The 15,432-nt window shown below is 45.2% G+C and overlaps 1 protein-coding gene across 2 annotated transcripts in view; it reads left to right on the top strand.

The window, feature by feature from the left end:
• Window positions 1-15,219, top strand: part of rorb (RAR-related orphan receptor B) — a gene marked incomplete at both ends in the record, with an annotated part of 24,784 nt that extends 9,565 nt beyond the window's left edge. Inside the window, 10 exons of one of the 2 annotated variants that reach the window (XM_080852048.1) lie at window positions 7,183-7,201; window positions 8,526-8,611; window positions 8,817-8,958; window positions 9,792-10,232; window positions 11,581-11,702; window positions 12,898-13,030; window positions 13,320-13,427; window positions 13,894-14,004; window positions 14,580-14,692; window positions 15,061-15,219. In XM_080852048.1, coding sequence (XP_080708174.1) covers window positions 7,183-7,201; window positions 8,526-8,611; window positions 8,817-8,958; window positions 9,792-10,232; window positions 11,581-11,702; window positions 12,898-13,030; window positions 13,320-13,427; window positions 13,894-14,004; window positions 14,580-14,692; window positions 15,061-15,219 — 1,434 coding nt within the window. Of the gene's footprint in view, window positions 1-7,182; window positions 7,202-8,525; window positions 8,612-8,816; window positions 8,959-9,791; window positions 10,233-11,580; window positions 11,703-12,897; window positions 13,031-13,319; window positions 13,428-13,893; window positions 14,005-14,579; window positions 14,693-15,060 lie in introns of those variants that run through there. The other variant, XM_080852047.1, reaches the window with a different exon arrangement.
• Window positions 15,220-15,432: the final 213 nt, after the last annotated feature.

Here is a 15,432-nt window from a genome sequence, read left to right as displayed (position 1 = left end):
GGCTCCTAGCCGGCAGGACCCCTTCTGCACCCTCTCTGTGAGGTCCAATCAGAGAACAGAGCAGCCTTTCCTGTGCACGCCACAGCTGATGACAACCCTACAGGGACACGCTCCCGGCCAACACACACACACACACACACACACACTCACACACACACACACACACACACACACACACACACACACACACACACACACACACACACACACACACACACACACACACACACAAACACACACAAACATCATTGTACACAAATGCACAGAGACACATGCCTGCACACACACACACACACACACCCCAACACCAACGCAAAATCAAGCACAGAGGGGTTGATATACATCAAGGCATGGCCATGTGATACACACATTATTGGTTGAACAGCTTACTGAGGAGAGGTCTGGGTGCCTTCCCCAGCATCTACGCTTGCCTAAGCAGCATGACGCAATGCCACCACAAAACTAAAACTCGTAACTCACAACACACAAGTGAAACTGGATCTGAAACACATGACACAAAAGTTTCGATTGTTCATGGTGTCCATTTGGCAACAGATCGCTGTAGCCCACGGGCCCGATGTGAAACGCTTCGCCCCGGAGCCACTACTCTAAAACATGGATGAGGCCCACATGCCTGGCCAGGCCTCCCGTCCTGTTCACACTTACGCAACCACCTGCCCCTGGGAGGCCCACATACCGGGTGCAGCGACACCAAGTGGTTAGCCACTGCACAACTGATTACTGCAAGCACACACACACACTCACATACACTTAACCCTTGGAGTTTCATTGGATGAAATATTAGCATGTTCTTATTAGACTAAGTCATTCCCATGAGCTGCTATGGTCACTGTCGGTTCACCTTGGGCCCTTAAAGCCAAGTTGGTGGACAGATATTTTACACACACACAGACACACACACCAACACAAAAGCCAAATGTCAAATTAATATAATTATCACTGCCGTTACTATGAAGTGATACTGAATATTAATGAATTCCTTGGTGATCTACCGTGTGTGTGCATGTGTGTCAGACCCTCCATACATCTGTGAATGTCCTTGTATGCGTGTGTGTGTGTGTGTGTGCATGCATTATCATGTCTCTGAGTATATGCTCGCTGAATTGAATTATGGCAGTGCTCCTAGCCACTTTAACAAAGCTCATTAAGGAACTATTTAGAGAGTGGAAGCCCCAGAGACTGAGTCCAGTGCCTCATATCATTAGGAATCAATTAGCCCAATCCATGCGCCTTTCTTCTTCACAACGACACACACACACACACACACACACACACATACACACACACACACTGTGAAATGTACAGATATGCATACACTCAAGCACCATTAGACCTCCACTCACACACACGCACACACACACACACTCAAGCATGAGTTAACGCATATAGACATACAGACTGAAGGGGAGGAATAATTCTCTTTCTGTGATATTGTGGATCAGTCTGCATCCGCTACAGTGTGAATGACTTGAGCTGGTGATGGTGTGCATGTAAGGGCTGTGCTGGTAGGGCTGTGCTCGTGAAGGTCTGTCGTTTTGTCCCTCCAAATGGTTTAAACCCTGATCAGTGCCAATCAGTTTACTACTACTCACTGGGTGCTGAGCTCTCTGATGCAGCACTGATTTAGGACTGTGGCAGTCATGTGTGGTGACCAATGTACTGGGTGGTGTCTGTGGGTGAACATTGTGACGTTGGGCGGCATTCATTGTTCTGCTAGTGCAACTATTTTTATTTTAATGCTGGTGCTAACTCATTTCTATGCTTGCACCTGTTTAGATGTGTGCAGACTATGCTAACAGGGAGGTGTGTTGATGGCAAGCCGTGGTGACTGTTATTCATGCTCTGAGTACTGTTGACTGTGTAGTTAACAATAGCTGTCAATGTTACAGCTGAAGTGAAATGTGCTGTGCACATTTGGGAGCTAGGCTAACCCAACGTGTTGCAGACATGGGTAGCACAGACAGCGTCACCAGGGCGCCGTCCTTTGAGCAGATTGAGAGGCTGAGCTCCTCTTAACCATGGAATCGCCAGCGCTGCATTCCCCATTCTTATGTAACCCGAGGGTGGATCACCCTGCTGCCTCATGGGTGCTGCAGCTCTCCTCCCTGAGTCCTCATATCCTCCTTTACACCACGAGGATGGAACCACAGGCGGTTAGCTTGTGTGGTTATTTTCCACTAGCATTCAGCATTAGCAATGTTAGCATGCAGACACCATGGCAACCCACCCACACTGCTGTCATCTTTTACAGTGTTTACCCCAAACAGGCCCAGAAGTGATAGACGCCACAGCCGTGGATAATGACAGACTGATGAAAGAGTGGTTTGGTTTTAGGAGGGCTGGAATGCTGGGGGTGTCCCCTGCCCGCCCGAGAGCTTTCTGGCAACACTTGCTGTTGGGACGTCACAGCAACGCGAATCATCGTTCTGACAACCAGACGATAGGAGCCTCCCACCAGTGAGCTGGGAGAGGTGGTGGTCGTCCTGGCAACTGTGCTGCAGTTACGGCCATCGCCTTATTCCACATGACAGGTCGACGCAGCCAGGCCCAGCGGCCCTGCACACGCACACACACACACGCACACACACACACACACACACACACACACACACACACATACATCTATTTACACAAAACAAACGCACACTAAAAAGACATTAACGATAGTTCACAGGATTAAAAAAGAACTATCATTAATATTTAATTGTCTAACGTTTTTTAAACGCCACTCAATACATGTTAACACTATTGGGAAATACACACACACAAACACACACACACACACGCATATACTTCCACACAATGAACACTGCCACGGTAATCACAAACACACACACAAATGCAGATTGACAGATTAATCCCCATGAAGCCTGTTTTAGCCTCAAAACACACACATGCTCATCGAGTTTATCAGGTGCAAACATAAACATAATCTCAACATTACACACAAGCACACACAAACAAACACACATACTCTCTCTGACAAACATAAGTATATCCCATCTGAATCTGTGGAACACTAATTTAGATGTACGTGTGTAAACTTGGGAGAGAGGAAAAGAGAGGTGCAGAGAGGGGCCGTCTAAAGATCCATAATTTGTCCAGTTCTAGCTGGATGATAATCTCCATCCCACTAGACCAGATCATTCCTAATCTATAGGGATTAAGCTCTGCAAATAATGTGACCACATTCAGTTCTCCATTCCGACATACTCTGGTTTTCATTTCCAATTTGTCCCTTCCCCTCCAGGAACAAGTGCAGGGACAGAGTAACAATAACAGGAGATTAGCATAGAGAGAGAAAAGAAGAACAGGGGAGGTAGAGGAGGAGAAGACAAACATAGACGCTGAGACCATTCAAACTCGATTTTTCATGGAGATGCTTTCAGGCAGAGCTAGTAGACCATGGCTAGCTGAAAGAAGCAGCAGGCCTGACAATGTACGGATCAAAGTAACGAGTGTTTAGGTCGTTAAAGACGGCAAATACAGACTCGGTAGGTCTGTGGTCGATGATTTGTGTTGACAACAAAAGAGTAAGGAGTGCTTTTAATAAAACAACACAAAAAACAAACAATTATAGTAGTGTTTGTCAAATAAGAGCTACTGATTCATTGTTGCAATGCTAACACTCCCTTTGTGAATAATCATTTACGGATTTACCATTACACCAATATGGATGCTGATTATCTAACAAGAAATGGAAAGAATGTTAGTTGGGTTTCACGGAATGTATGTCACATCAACTACTGGGCAGTGAAAATATTCTTTGACACATTTCTTCAGGGAGCGTATTATGCTGTATGGTACACATACCGGTATGTATGGCTGCAAAGCACTGACAAAGACAGGTTATGCAGATTACCGCCCACATCAAAACACACATGGCATACTTTAGCCCTCGATACTGCCTCGGCCCAGCAAATAAGTGGCTTGTTTTTCGTGCTACTAAAAATAGGCGCCGGCTGTTAATGACCATTTTTGTTGACGTTCTTTTTCACAATGGTGTTGAGCGTGTCTTCGCCCCCTCTCCCCGTCCGCTAAACCCAACATTGGTCCTGTGACCCACTTTGGTGCTGGTCTGGCAATGGTGGAAGTGGGTCACCACAGGAACCAGTTTTGTGGCCTTTAACCCCGAGCCAGCGGCACAGAACTCACGGTTCCTTCCAGCGGGGGCCCATTTTCCCCATTGTGGCAAACTGATGAACTGGAGAGATGGCAATTTTCAAAAGAGCATCTGTCATTTGTGCCGCATCTCCATTTTCTGGCCATAACAACCAGGGAATAGAGGCTTCGCTGCAGGTCTGCTTTGTGTCTGGGTCTATGGGTGGTCCCCCCCATACAGACTGCCCCATAAATAAGAAAACCTTTACCTGTGAGCAGGGAAGATGCAAGAGCAACTAGAGGTGCATTTCGGCAAGAAAATGAAAATGTGATTTATGTGTGAGTCATCCTTTGCATACAGTAACCTAACACTTCATCCAGGCAGCGACCCACTGACATCCTGGCACTCACAGGCAAAAAAAACTATCTTTATACTGCTATTGACATATGAATCAGTCGCTGTTCAAAAAAGAGATGATGGTCTCCATTAATTGTGGGCAATGCACCTTATTGAGATCTAGGAACAACTCGACAACTTTGTTCAGTCGAGGAACGTCTGTTGTCTTTGGCCTTCTCTCCTCAGAAATTGATGACTATCAAGACTTTTCATTAGTGGTACGTACCTCAGTGATGGAAGCGGCCACCAAGTGCTATGTGATTGGGTGGCAACCATAGCAGCCTACACTGAAAGACTATCACAGTCTGAGGCCTGTCAGGCACCTCTGAGGTAGTTTGACAAGCCTTGACATTTTGTTGTGAAGACACTGACCAAAGTGCTCTTTACAGATACGACGGCAACAGAAATGTTGATAAAGCCTGAAATCATTTGGAATGTCAGATAACAGGTGGAGCACACAATTTTATGACCGGTTGTATAGCGATAGAAGGGGATGCACTGTAATGACAATTAAGAGAGAGATATAAAACAGTTTGCATGTAGAAAATAAGAAAATGAGAAATGAGTTGCTGTGTCCGATACAGCTGGCTGCAATATAATATGCTACTGACAGATTTTTTCTCTTTACTGACAAAGATAGGCTACCATAGTTGATGAATCTAAAACTGTACCGTTGCCAAGTTGACCATGCTAAAATAATCCAGAGTCTACTTTAAAAATGTGTACAATTTCTCTTACTTTAGCCTTTGTGCACCAATCACATGAGTTGCGGAGCTGAGATAAGGTATCTACCTAGCCTATCTATGAGCTAATTATGGGCTAATCAACAGCATAGCACCAGTCACTATCTATTACACATTTGTGAGCTAACAAATCACACTTACTAGTCATAAACAGAATCCTCAATTGGATCGGATCGAAGTTCAAAAAGGCAACGTTCAAACCAAAACAACAGTGTCAAATGCCAAACATTCTCGTGTAGTATTTGTCCCATCAAAAGCTTCACAAAAAGAAATGATGAAAGAGTGCACTGTAGCTCAGACCTTACATCTTATCCTCATCTTGTGCCTCCACTTGAGGGATTTGGGCTGAGCGGAGGGAGGGCTTGCAGGCCAGTACAGAGTGCTTTCATGTCTGATGAGAGAGCAAGCGGCCCAGAGAGAGCTAGAGAGAGGACACAGGGATCAAGGAGTCCAGGTTGCAGAATGCTCACTAGGAACATTTTTCTGCTCTGGGCCTGTAGTCTGTGTCCGTGTGTGTGTGTGTGTCTGCTCGTGTGTCTGCTCGTGTGTGTGTGTGTGTGTGTGTGTGTGTGTGTGTGTGTCTGTTCATGTGTGTGTATGTGTGTGTGTGTCTGTTGATGTGTGTATGCACGCCTGTGTGTGTGTGTGTGTGTGTGTGTGTGTGTGTGTCTGAGACCTGGAGCAGCTTTGTGGCAGTGGGGGTCCAGCAGTCAGTCACCAGGTGTGAAGAAAAAGAAGCCGGCCCTAGAGGAGACAAAGCCATCGCTCACACACCTTATCACACCCAGGCACTTCTGCCTCTCTGCTGAGAGGTCATGGGGGGTGGAGGAGGAGAGTGAGGGAAGGGATAGAACAGAATGACTTGCTCTGACAAGCTGACTGGCTCAGACCACACACATACACACACTGGGCAAACAATACACAGATACATCTACACACACATAATATGCACTACATACGTAGAATATTTCAGAAAAACCGGAAGATCCATGATGTCAGGAATAGTCAGCCTGTAGAATATGAATTTATTTATTTACTGTCCTTTGCTGTTGGCTATGTAACACATGCCTACACTGGGACAAACCTCAGAGGTCATTGCAAGCAAGCTTGTGCAGTAGTCTTTCTCTTAGCTTAGGAGTTCTTGCTTTTTTACGAGATTTACGAGACCGACTTAGGAGTAAGCTTAGTGGTAAGATCAAATTCTTTGTGAATATGGGCCGTGATCTTCATAGGCCAAGGACTGTGATGCCATTGCTAAAGCTATCACAGTCATAGGTAAGAGTGCCTGGAAATCCATCTACCCTCCCCAAAATAACATCAATATCAATATCATAAGGCTTGAGAACTAGGGGTTAGTGAGTTCACACTGACAGGACTCAGGACCACACCCCCTCCCCCTCACCCCAGACACCAAGAGAGAGGCTTAAGCCAGAGAGGGCTAGTGGCCAGTGGGAAAGGGGAGTCCTGAGCAGCCTAGACCCAGAGCTTTAATCAGCAGGTCCCAACTACGATGGACATGTCGGTCTGCAGTAATCCCATTATGTCGCCACACACACACACACACACACACACATACACACACTGGGCAAACAAAACGCTAAGATACATCTACATACACATAGTGGGTACTACATAGAATATTTTAGAAAACCTGAAGATCCATGATGTCAGGATCAGGAATAACACACACACCTCCATTCCTGCTCTCTCACTCACACACACATAATTTTACTTTGTCGGCTTATCCAGACTAACCAGTGATGCTGCCAGCACATTAAATATTATGAACATGCGCAGACGCGCCAGCCTCAGAGAGCATGCACACACACTCAGAGCTCATTTTGGGTACCTCAGTGCTCCTGTCCCAGGTGTGTGTGTGTGTGAGAGAGAGAGTGTGTATGTGTGGTCAGAACTCAGAAAATGAAAACGGATGTAGTAGGTAAGCAGAAAGGTTTTTATAGTACTTTCATACATTTTCACATATCTTAGGGAAAGCTGAGAGAATACTGACCATAGCAACTAGTTTTGTGTAAACCTTTATGTCATTTAGTTAGTGTTCTGGGACGCTGTGTGATCTAGGCTGGTGTAAGGCTCTTGTGAAGTTGTGTAGTACATGTAAAATTGATTATCAGTAACCATAACTCACTTGTCTCTCATACCAACAGTGCAATTTAAGTCTTTGTTGTTTACATGTATTTAAACCACATTAAGTGGGAGTTGTGCACACAAGTTATCCTTATTGCATAGGTTAAATGAACAGACCAAGTACAACATTTGTGTTACTTTATCATTGCTGCTTATTTTCCATGCTTTATACAATACTGTTGCTTAAAGTTGGAACATGGCATTAGTGAGACAGATGAATGTGGGTTCTGTGTGGAAAGATTAATTGGGAATTGCTGCATCAGATAAGCCATTACGGAGCACAGAGAGAGAGAGAGAGAGAGAGGGAGGGAGAGAGAGAGTGTGTAGAAATAATTTTAGGATTAGATTGGGTGGCTAATCTCTTTATGGTGAGTGTGCAGTCTCAGCAGGCCCTCTCTCTCTCTCTCTCTCTCTCTCTCTTTCTCTCTCTCTCACCTCCAACTGGCAAAGAGTGCATCTCATTTATTCATTTGAACATCCTCTTTTCTCCTTTTTTTTTTCAAAGACGTACACACATTACACAAGGCATCCATGTGTGGAGATGCATGCCACACACAGTTGTACTGCCATGTTGGTGTGTTTTGTGGTGAATTAATTTAGTTCAAATGATCTCTAGCTTTTTTCCAGTGCAACGAGGAGTGGGAGGAGAATCAGTAGGTCTACATATCATCACCACATCATAGCATAAAGTGTTCATCTAATGCTCTATACAATTAGTTTGCGGTTCAAAATGTGTTGTTGCGTCAAAAGGCGATTTATGTTTTCAAATTACTTCTGCACTGACAGCCTTGCATGAATTCAGCAGTTACACTAAATTACTCAGCAGCACTTTGATGTGTGCTTGTCTGTACTTCCCTTGCTACAGTGAGGCTGCCATTACCATAATAGCCAAATAGCAAATGTCAAAATGTCATGGCAAAAACGTTCTCCTCTCTGGCTACTGCTGGGCATCTCTTGAAGCTCTCTCTGCAAGAATGGATGGAGTGGAGGTGCTGCTGTGTTAAAATGGTCCTTTAACACAACACAGCTGAGCCTAACTCACCTCAGATAGCCCTTGCATAACTCTCTCTCCCTTTCTTTTTTTTCTCTCTCTCTCTCTTGTCCTTTCTCCCCTACAGCCCAAATTGAAGTTATACCATGCAAAATCTGCGGGGACAAGTCATCAGGGATCCACTATGGAGTCATCACATGTGAGGGATGTAAGGTAAGAGTAGCCTCCAGCCCTGTCTCTCTTTACTAGGCTTTGTTTATATAATGAACTCTTGTCGCTCAGCAGGTTAGGATATGGTGACAAATCATGAAGGAGCATCAACATGTCTGTGCTTCAACACCCCTCTTTCTCTCTCTTTCTCTTTCTCTCTCTCTCTCTCTCTCTATCTCTATCTCTACTGTCTTCCGGAACATTCCAGGGCTTCTTCAGGAGGAGTCAACAGAACAACGCTGCATACTCCTGCCCACGGCAACGCAACTGCCTGATCGACCGGACCAACCGAAACCGATGCCAGCACTGCCGGCTGCAGAAGTGCCTGGCACTGGGCATGTCCAGAGACGGTGAGCGAGAGACGGGGTCAGCAGGGAGACCGGCAGAGGGGTTCAGTCGGGCAGGCAGCAAAACCAAAGCCGTTGGTCAGAGTGTTCCGGTGCAGTCATCCAGACAGGCACATGCCTGCCAGTCCAGCGCAGACACAGACACAGACACACATAGACACAGACACAGACACAGACACAGAAACTGACACAGACACAGACACAGACACAGAAACTGACACAGACACAGACACAGACACAGACACAGACACAGACACAGACACAGACACAGACACAGGCACAGGCACAGGCACAGGCACAGGCACAGGCACAGGCACAGACACAGACACAGACACAGACACAGACACAGACACAGACACAGACACAGACACAGACACCGACACCGACACCGACACCGACACCGACACCGACACCGACACCGACACCGACACAGACACAGACACAGACACAGACACAGACACAGACACAGACACAGACACAGACACAGACACAGACACAGACACAGACACAGACACAGACACAGACATAGACCCCTGACAGACAGTCTGATGGTTCCACTGCTGAGTCACTGTTTGTGTAGTATTACAAGCCCTCCGCTTATTCACCATTTCACAAGATACGCTAAGAAACATACTTAAATGCACATTCAATGTGGTCTCATACATGAGTTCTTGACCGTTGTGGCTCGTCTCCTCTTACCCACCACTTTCCATTGGTTTATCCCTCTTCTTGTCCACCTCACTGTCATGAGAAAAGGACCAAACAAACTAAATTTCCCTTCCCTTCTTTCCCTCTCTACCTGTCTGTCTCTCTCTTACTCACTCTCCCTCCCTCAGCGGTGAAGTTTGGCCGCATGTCTAAGAAGCAGCGCGACAGCCTGTACGCGGAGGTGCAGAAGCACCAGCAGCGAATAGCGAATGAGAGGCTGCAAGCGTCGGGCGAGGCCGAGGCCCTGGCGCGCGTCTACTCCAGCGGCCTCACCAATGGCCTGGGCGCGCTCAACCAAGAGCTCGGCGGTGCCTACGCCAACGGCCACATCATCGACATGCCCAAAAACGGCCAGAACGGCAACGGCGGCATCCCAAACGGGCCGGCTGGCGGCTTCTACAGCATGGACTCCACCCAGCCGTCGCCGGACCAGTCAGGCCTAGACATGGCCGGCATTAAGCAGATCAAGCAGGAGCCCATCTACGACCTGACACCCGTGCCCAACCTCTTTACTTACGGGGCCTATCAGGAGGGCCAGCTCACGCCGGGGGTCTCCATGAGTGAGCTCGGTAAGCTTCTGCACAGGACCGCAAGCACTGAGGAAATCTGCTCTGTAAGGCGCTGTTGCTTGAAGGGTTGCAAAAAAGATTTTTTGAAATCAAGTTTGGCTGCAGTTCCCGTCTGGCCACTACAAAAAATGGTACTGCCTATTTAATTCTAGTGGTGGTTGTGGTAAAATACTAGTCTAAAGGATTACCTGAGGTCCTACTTTAACCTCTACTGAAAGGCATTTTCATTATGACTACATAGTACGAGCACCAAGTTGATGAAATAGTGCTCCTTTACAGATAGGCAGACCACAGACGTACTGATGAAATGAAGCAGTCTATAGATAGCCTCTCCAGTTGTCGTTAGGGAGGCCTTACATGAGCGGAGGAGATGAATCATGGTCACAAGCCTCGCTTTTCGCCGATATCAGACTGGCTTAGCGTCTGAGCAATAGCAGCCTGGCTTAGCATCAGATTTGCCCAGTAGGATTTTAACCCTTTAGAGGTGTGGCCTGTGAAAATTACATCTTGGCCGCACATCTTAGATGTTTCAGCCTGAAGCCAACTTGCCACTCTCAATCAGATGGTATTGCATAGTTTGAATGACTGTTGTATTAAGATATTTCTGTTAAGTGCTGGGTTAAGTAGTTAAACAGTGTTATTAAGTAAGACGTAAGTAAGTGAGTGAATTTTGGATGCTGCAATCATGGACTAACTTTAGCCTTAGTCCTCCTCAGTGTTCAAAGATGCTTAAAAACTAAAACAATTCCCATTTATTTCATTTCTAATTGATCGTCCAGACCTTGTTGCCATTTCCTTATGAAATCAGCTGTCCATTGTTGAGCTTAGGTCCATGCATCGATTCCTGCAACCTGAGTTTTAAAGTAGAAACCATTGCCCCTTTAATATAACTTCTGACACTACTTTACACATATGCATACATCTGTAACCTTCTCATAGGATTGGAAGGAAGAAAGACTGTTTACATTGGTTGCTATGTGCAGTGTGTGTATGTATGCGTGTATGGTGCGTGTGCGTGTGCGTGTGACGCCTACTCACACTACTGTGTTTTCCTCACGCATAGATCGCATAGCTCTGAACATCATAAAGTCTTTAGCCTTAGTCCTGTTCAAAGAAAAAAACTTATAATTCTGACATTTATTTAATTTCTAATTTATCTTCCAGACCTTGTTGCCATTTCCTTATGAAATCAGCTGTCCATTGTTGAGCCTAGGTTGCTATGTGCAGTGTGTGTATGTGTGTGTGTGTGTGTGTGTGTATGTGTGTGTGTGTATGTATGTGTGCGTGTGCGTGTGTGTATGTGTGTGTGTGACGCCTACTCACACTACTGTGTTTTCCTCCCGCATAGATCGCATTGCTCAGAACATCATAAAGTCTCACCTGGAGACTTGCCAGTACACCGCCGAGGAGCTGCAGCAGTTAGCATGGCAGACGCACTCTTACGACGAGGTCAAGATGTACCAAAGCAAGGTCTGCTCGCTCTCTCTCTCGCTCTCTCTCTCTTTCACACTACCGTTATTTGTTCATCATCAGACTTTTCTATCTATTTATGTCCCTCTCACCCTGTCTCTCTAACCTTGCCTGTGAGCATAGCATCCCTTTGTATAACGGCAACCCACCAGGAAACTAACAAGTCCCATTCAGCTGAGTGTTCATTAAAGTAGTATATAGTATACTATATAGTATAGTATATATAGTAAAGTATATAGTTTTTTGGCCTGCAGTCTCTCCATAGCCTTTGTGCAGATAATGTCATGCTGATGCCAGTTTGGGTGAAGGAGGAAGGTAGGATAGAGAGAGAGAGAGAGAGAGAGAGAGAGAGTGAGAAAGAGAGCGAGAGAGAGAGAGAGAGAGAGAGAGAGAGAGAGAGAGAGAAAGATCACAGGTGGGGGTAGTGAGGGAAGCTGACTTTAGCCATTTGAGAAAAAAAAATTCACAGCAAGGGGAAGGGGAAAGGGAGGGAAACGCCAGAGCAGCGTCCCTTTCATTTCCCTGTGTCAAATGGATTAGAACTAATTACAGAGGAACCATTTGAAATGCTGTCTATGGAGATTCCCCTTACAGGGAAAATGACGGCGGACACAAAAGCAATTTGCTGATATCATATTTTTGGTGCTTTTCCGGCTGCACTTTATGGGTATTTTATAAATGAAAAAACTTTACAAATTTTACCCTTTTTTCTTTGTGGCACTTTCTGTGTGACGAACAGTGAAAAGCCTTATAAAAATATCACTGTTCTTTTATCACTAAATTAAAGGGTTGTATCAAAGGCCTGGCATGATTTGGGTTGCGGCAGCTATTAACGCTCCACAATTCAACTAGTAAAATGTACGCTCAAAGAAAGCCATCTCATATTTCATCCAAAGCCAATAGGAATTATCATTTTACTTAATTTAAAGTAGATCCTACTTGCCTTTAGGTTGTATGACTTAAAATGGATTGCTAGGAAAAAGATATATTGAGATCTTAGTGCATATTTATAACAAACATTTAATGTTGGAATTGCATCTTGGGTTCTAAGCGTAATACAGTTATTTGCTGGTTTACCCTATTGTGCATTTTCCTTGAGACATTCCTGGTCACTCTTGCAGCTTAAAGTAACTTTGTGTATTTGCATGTTTGTGTGTGTGTGTTTGTGTGTGTGTGTGTGTGTGTGTGTGTGTAGACACGAGAAGCCCTGTGGCAGCAGTGTGCGATCCAGATCACTCACGCCATCCAGTACGTTGTGGAGTTTGCCAAACGCATCACAGGCTTCATGGAACTTTGCCAGAATGACCAGATTCTGCTCCTCAAGTCAGGTGAGCACACCAAGCCCAACCAATCAGAACTCACACAGGAACTTAGAGCCTACCACTTATCGATAAAGATGAGCAAGACCATCCTTTATAAGACGCATGGAGCTCAGAGTGCAAAGACAATTTTCAAATAATTTTAAGCATTACAGTATTTCTTGGTTCAGAATCGCTGGACAAAAAAGTTTTACAATCAGTACCACATAACAAATAATGTAGATGCAGCAGGGTAGCATGCTAACGTTGATCCAGTTTATAAAATAATTCCATCATTTACGACCCCCTCTGTTCTCAGGTTGTCTGGAGGTGGTGCTGGTCCGAATGTGCCGGGCGTTCAACCCCCTCAACAACACCGTGCTGTTTGAGGGGAAGTATGGCGGGATGCAGATGTTTAAAGCACTAGGTAAATTAGCAGCCGTCTCACCTTTAACCCACATCCGCTGATGTGTGATCTGTAATGCAGCTTAGTGCACATCTGTGCACCTCAAGGATTTTTATGACAATATAAAGTGAAATGTTGTGCATGTATTGTTGTTGTTCATTTGTTTAAAGGTACAGTCCTTAATTCTGTCTAAAGGTCGATGATATTTGAGCTCAACAGCCAATCAATTACACCACTTCCCCCGTGTTGATTGGTTTAATTGGTCTTGGTGTTTGTTTCTTAGTTACTGAGCCAAGAGGGTAACTCCAGAGTCTTGAGTGCTCACACAGAACATACAGCTAGAGGACCATGCCGAGCAATTCGCTGAATTTGACTAAATGCAAATTGGATTTGAATTGTAGACTGCACCCTTTAGGTCACTCATTTGTATGTACGGTTCTCAACACTGCACAGCCCCCTTACCGTTTCTCCCCCTTCTTGTCTGCAGGCTGTGACGATCTGGTCAGCGCAGTCTTTGACTTTGCCAAGAGCCTGTCCTCCCTGCAGCTAACAGAGGAGGAGATAGCGCTCTTCTCTGCAGCCGTCCTCATTTCCACAGGTGAGTGCAGCCTGGGAGCCCGTCAGCTGCTTTTTAGTAGACCTCACCTCACTGCATGACAGCGAGTCTGCATGACGGCACAAAGGTTGTTTACGAAGCACCAATAGTTAGCCCACTGATTAAATGCGGCGGTACGGTGCTTTGCTAATAATAGGCAAATAAATCTGTGTGTTCATCAGTACTTAGGCTTATACTGGATGTAAATCATCGGTCCTATTTCACGCTGCATGTAAATAATAGTAAGTAAAGTAAAGTAAAGTAAGTTTTATTTATAGAGCACATTTACACACAGCATACACTGACCAAAGTGCTGTACAATAAGATAAAAATAATACAAATAATAATGATAATTAAAAATAACAATAATAATAATAATAAAATATAATAACAATAATAACAAGGTAAATCACGTACAAGGGTGTAAACGTGTAAATGTGGGTGTGCTGCATGTAAATAATAACAAGGTAAATCACGTACAAGGGTGTAAACGTGTAAATATGGGTGTGCTGCATGTAAATAATAACAAGGTAAATCACGTACAAGGGTGTAAATGTGTAAATGTGTGTGTGCTGCAGATCGGCCGTGGCTGATGGAGCCAAGAAAAGTCCAGAAGCTCCAGGAGAAGATCTACTTTGCCCTGCAGCACATCATGCAGAAGAACCACATGGACGAGGACGCTCTCGCTAAGGTAGGGTACAATCCCTGTCTGTCAGGCAGAAGCTGCCAACAAAAAGCCTTAAAAAAAACTGTTTCATCAATCAAACTACAGAAAGAACTTATAAACAGAACTACTAAAAGACGAGATGACGTGAAAGCTGGAGGATTAGGTATCATAAATCATATATGCATCTTTATGAAAATGTGGGAGTTAACATGCTTACACACTTACTTACTGCTGTGTTGTTCATGTAACTATGTATGTATGTATTTATTTATTTATGTAGTCATATATCTATTTCTGATTCTGTGTTTTTATTTTATTTTATTCATTGAAATCCAATTTGTTGAAAATATATAATATGTGCTCACCATTATCCTCTCCTCCCCCACTTGCAGCTGATTGGCCGAATCCCCACATTGGCAGCCCTGTGCACACTGCACACAGAGGAGCTACAGGCTTTCCAGCAACTTCACCCTGAGACGGTCAACGCGCTCTTCCCCCCCCTCTACAAGGAGCTTTTCAATCCTGACGCCTCTGCTGCCATGCCCAAGTGACCGCCTCATCACCCCCCACCCCCACCCCACCACAGTGATGGGGTGGGTCAATGCAGAGGTTCATGATCCACAACGCAAGCTGGGTCACAACTGGACTGGACTGCTCTGAGGCACCGCCGGGTCGCAGGAATGGAGAGAGAGAGGAGGAGAAGAGATAAACCCTGACCCGGCCCGTTTGCTACAGCACCTGAACAGAACAACAACTCCCGGGGT

Source organism: Sprattus sprattus (genome assembly GCF_963457725.1).
Source record: "Sprattus sprattus genome assembly, chromosome: 15".
Classification (NCBI taxonomy): domain Eukaryota; kingdom Metazoa; phylum Chordata; class Actinopteri; order Clupeiformes; family Clupeidae; genus Sprattus; species Sprattus sprattus.
The sequence above is the reverse complement of the archived record's forward strand: the minus strand, read 5'-3'. Positions and strand labels throughout refer to the sequence as shown.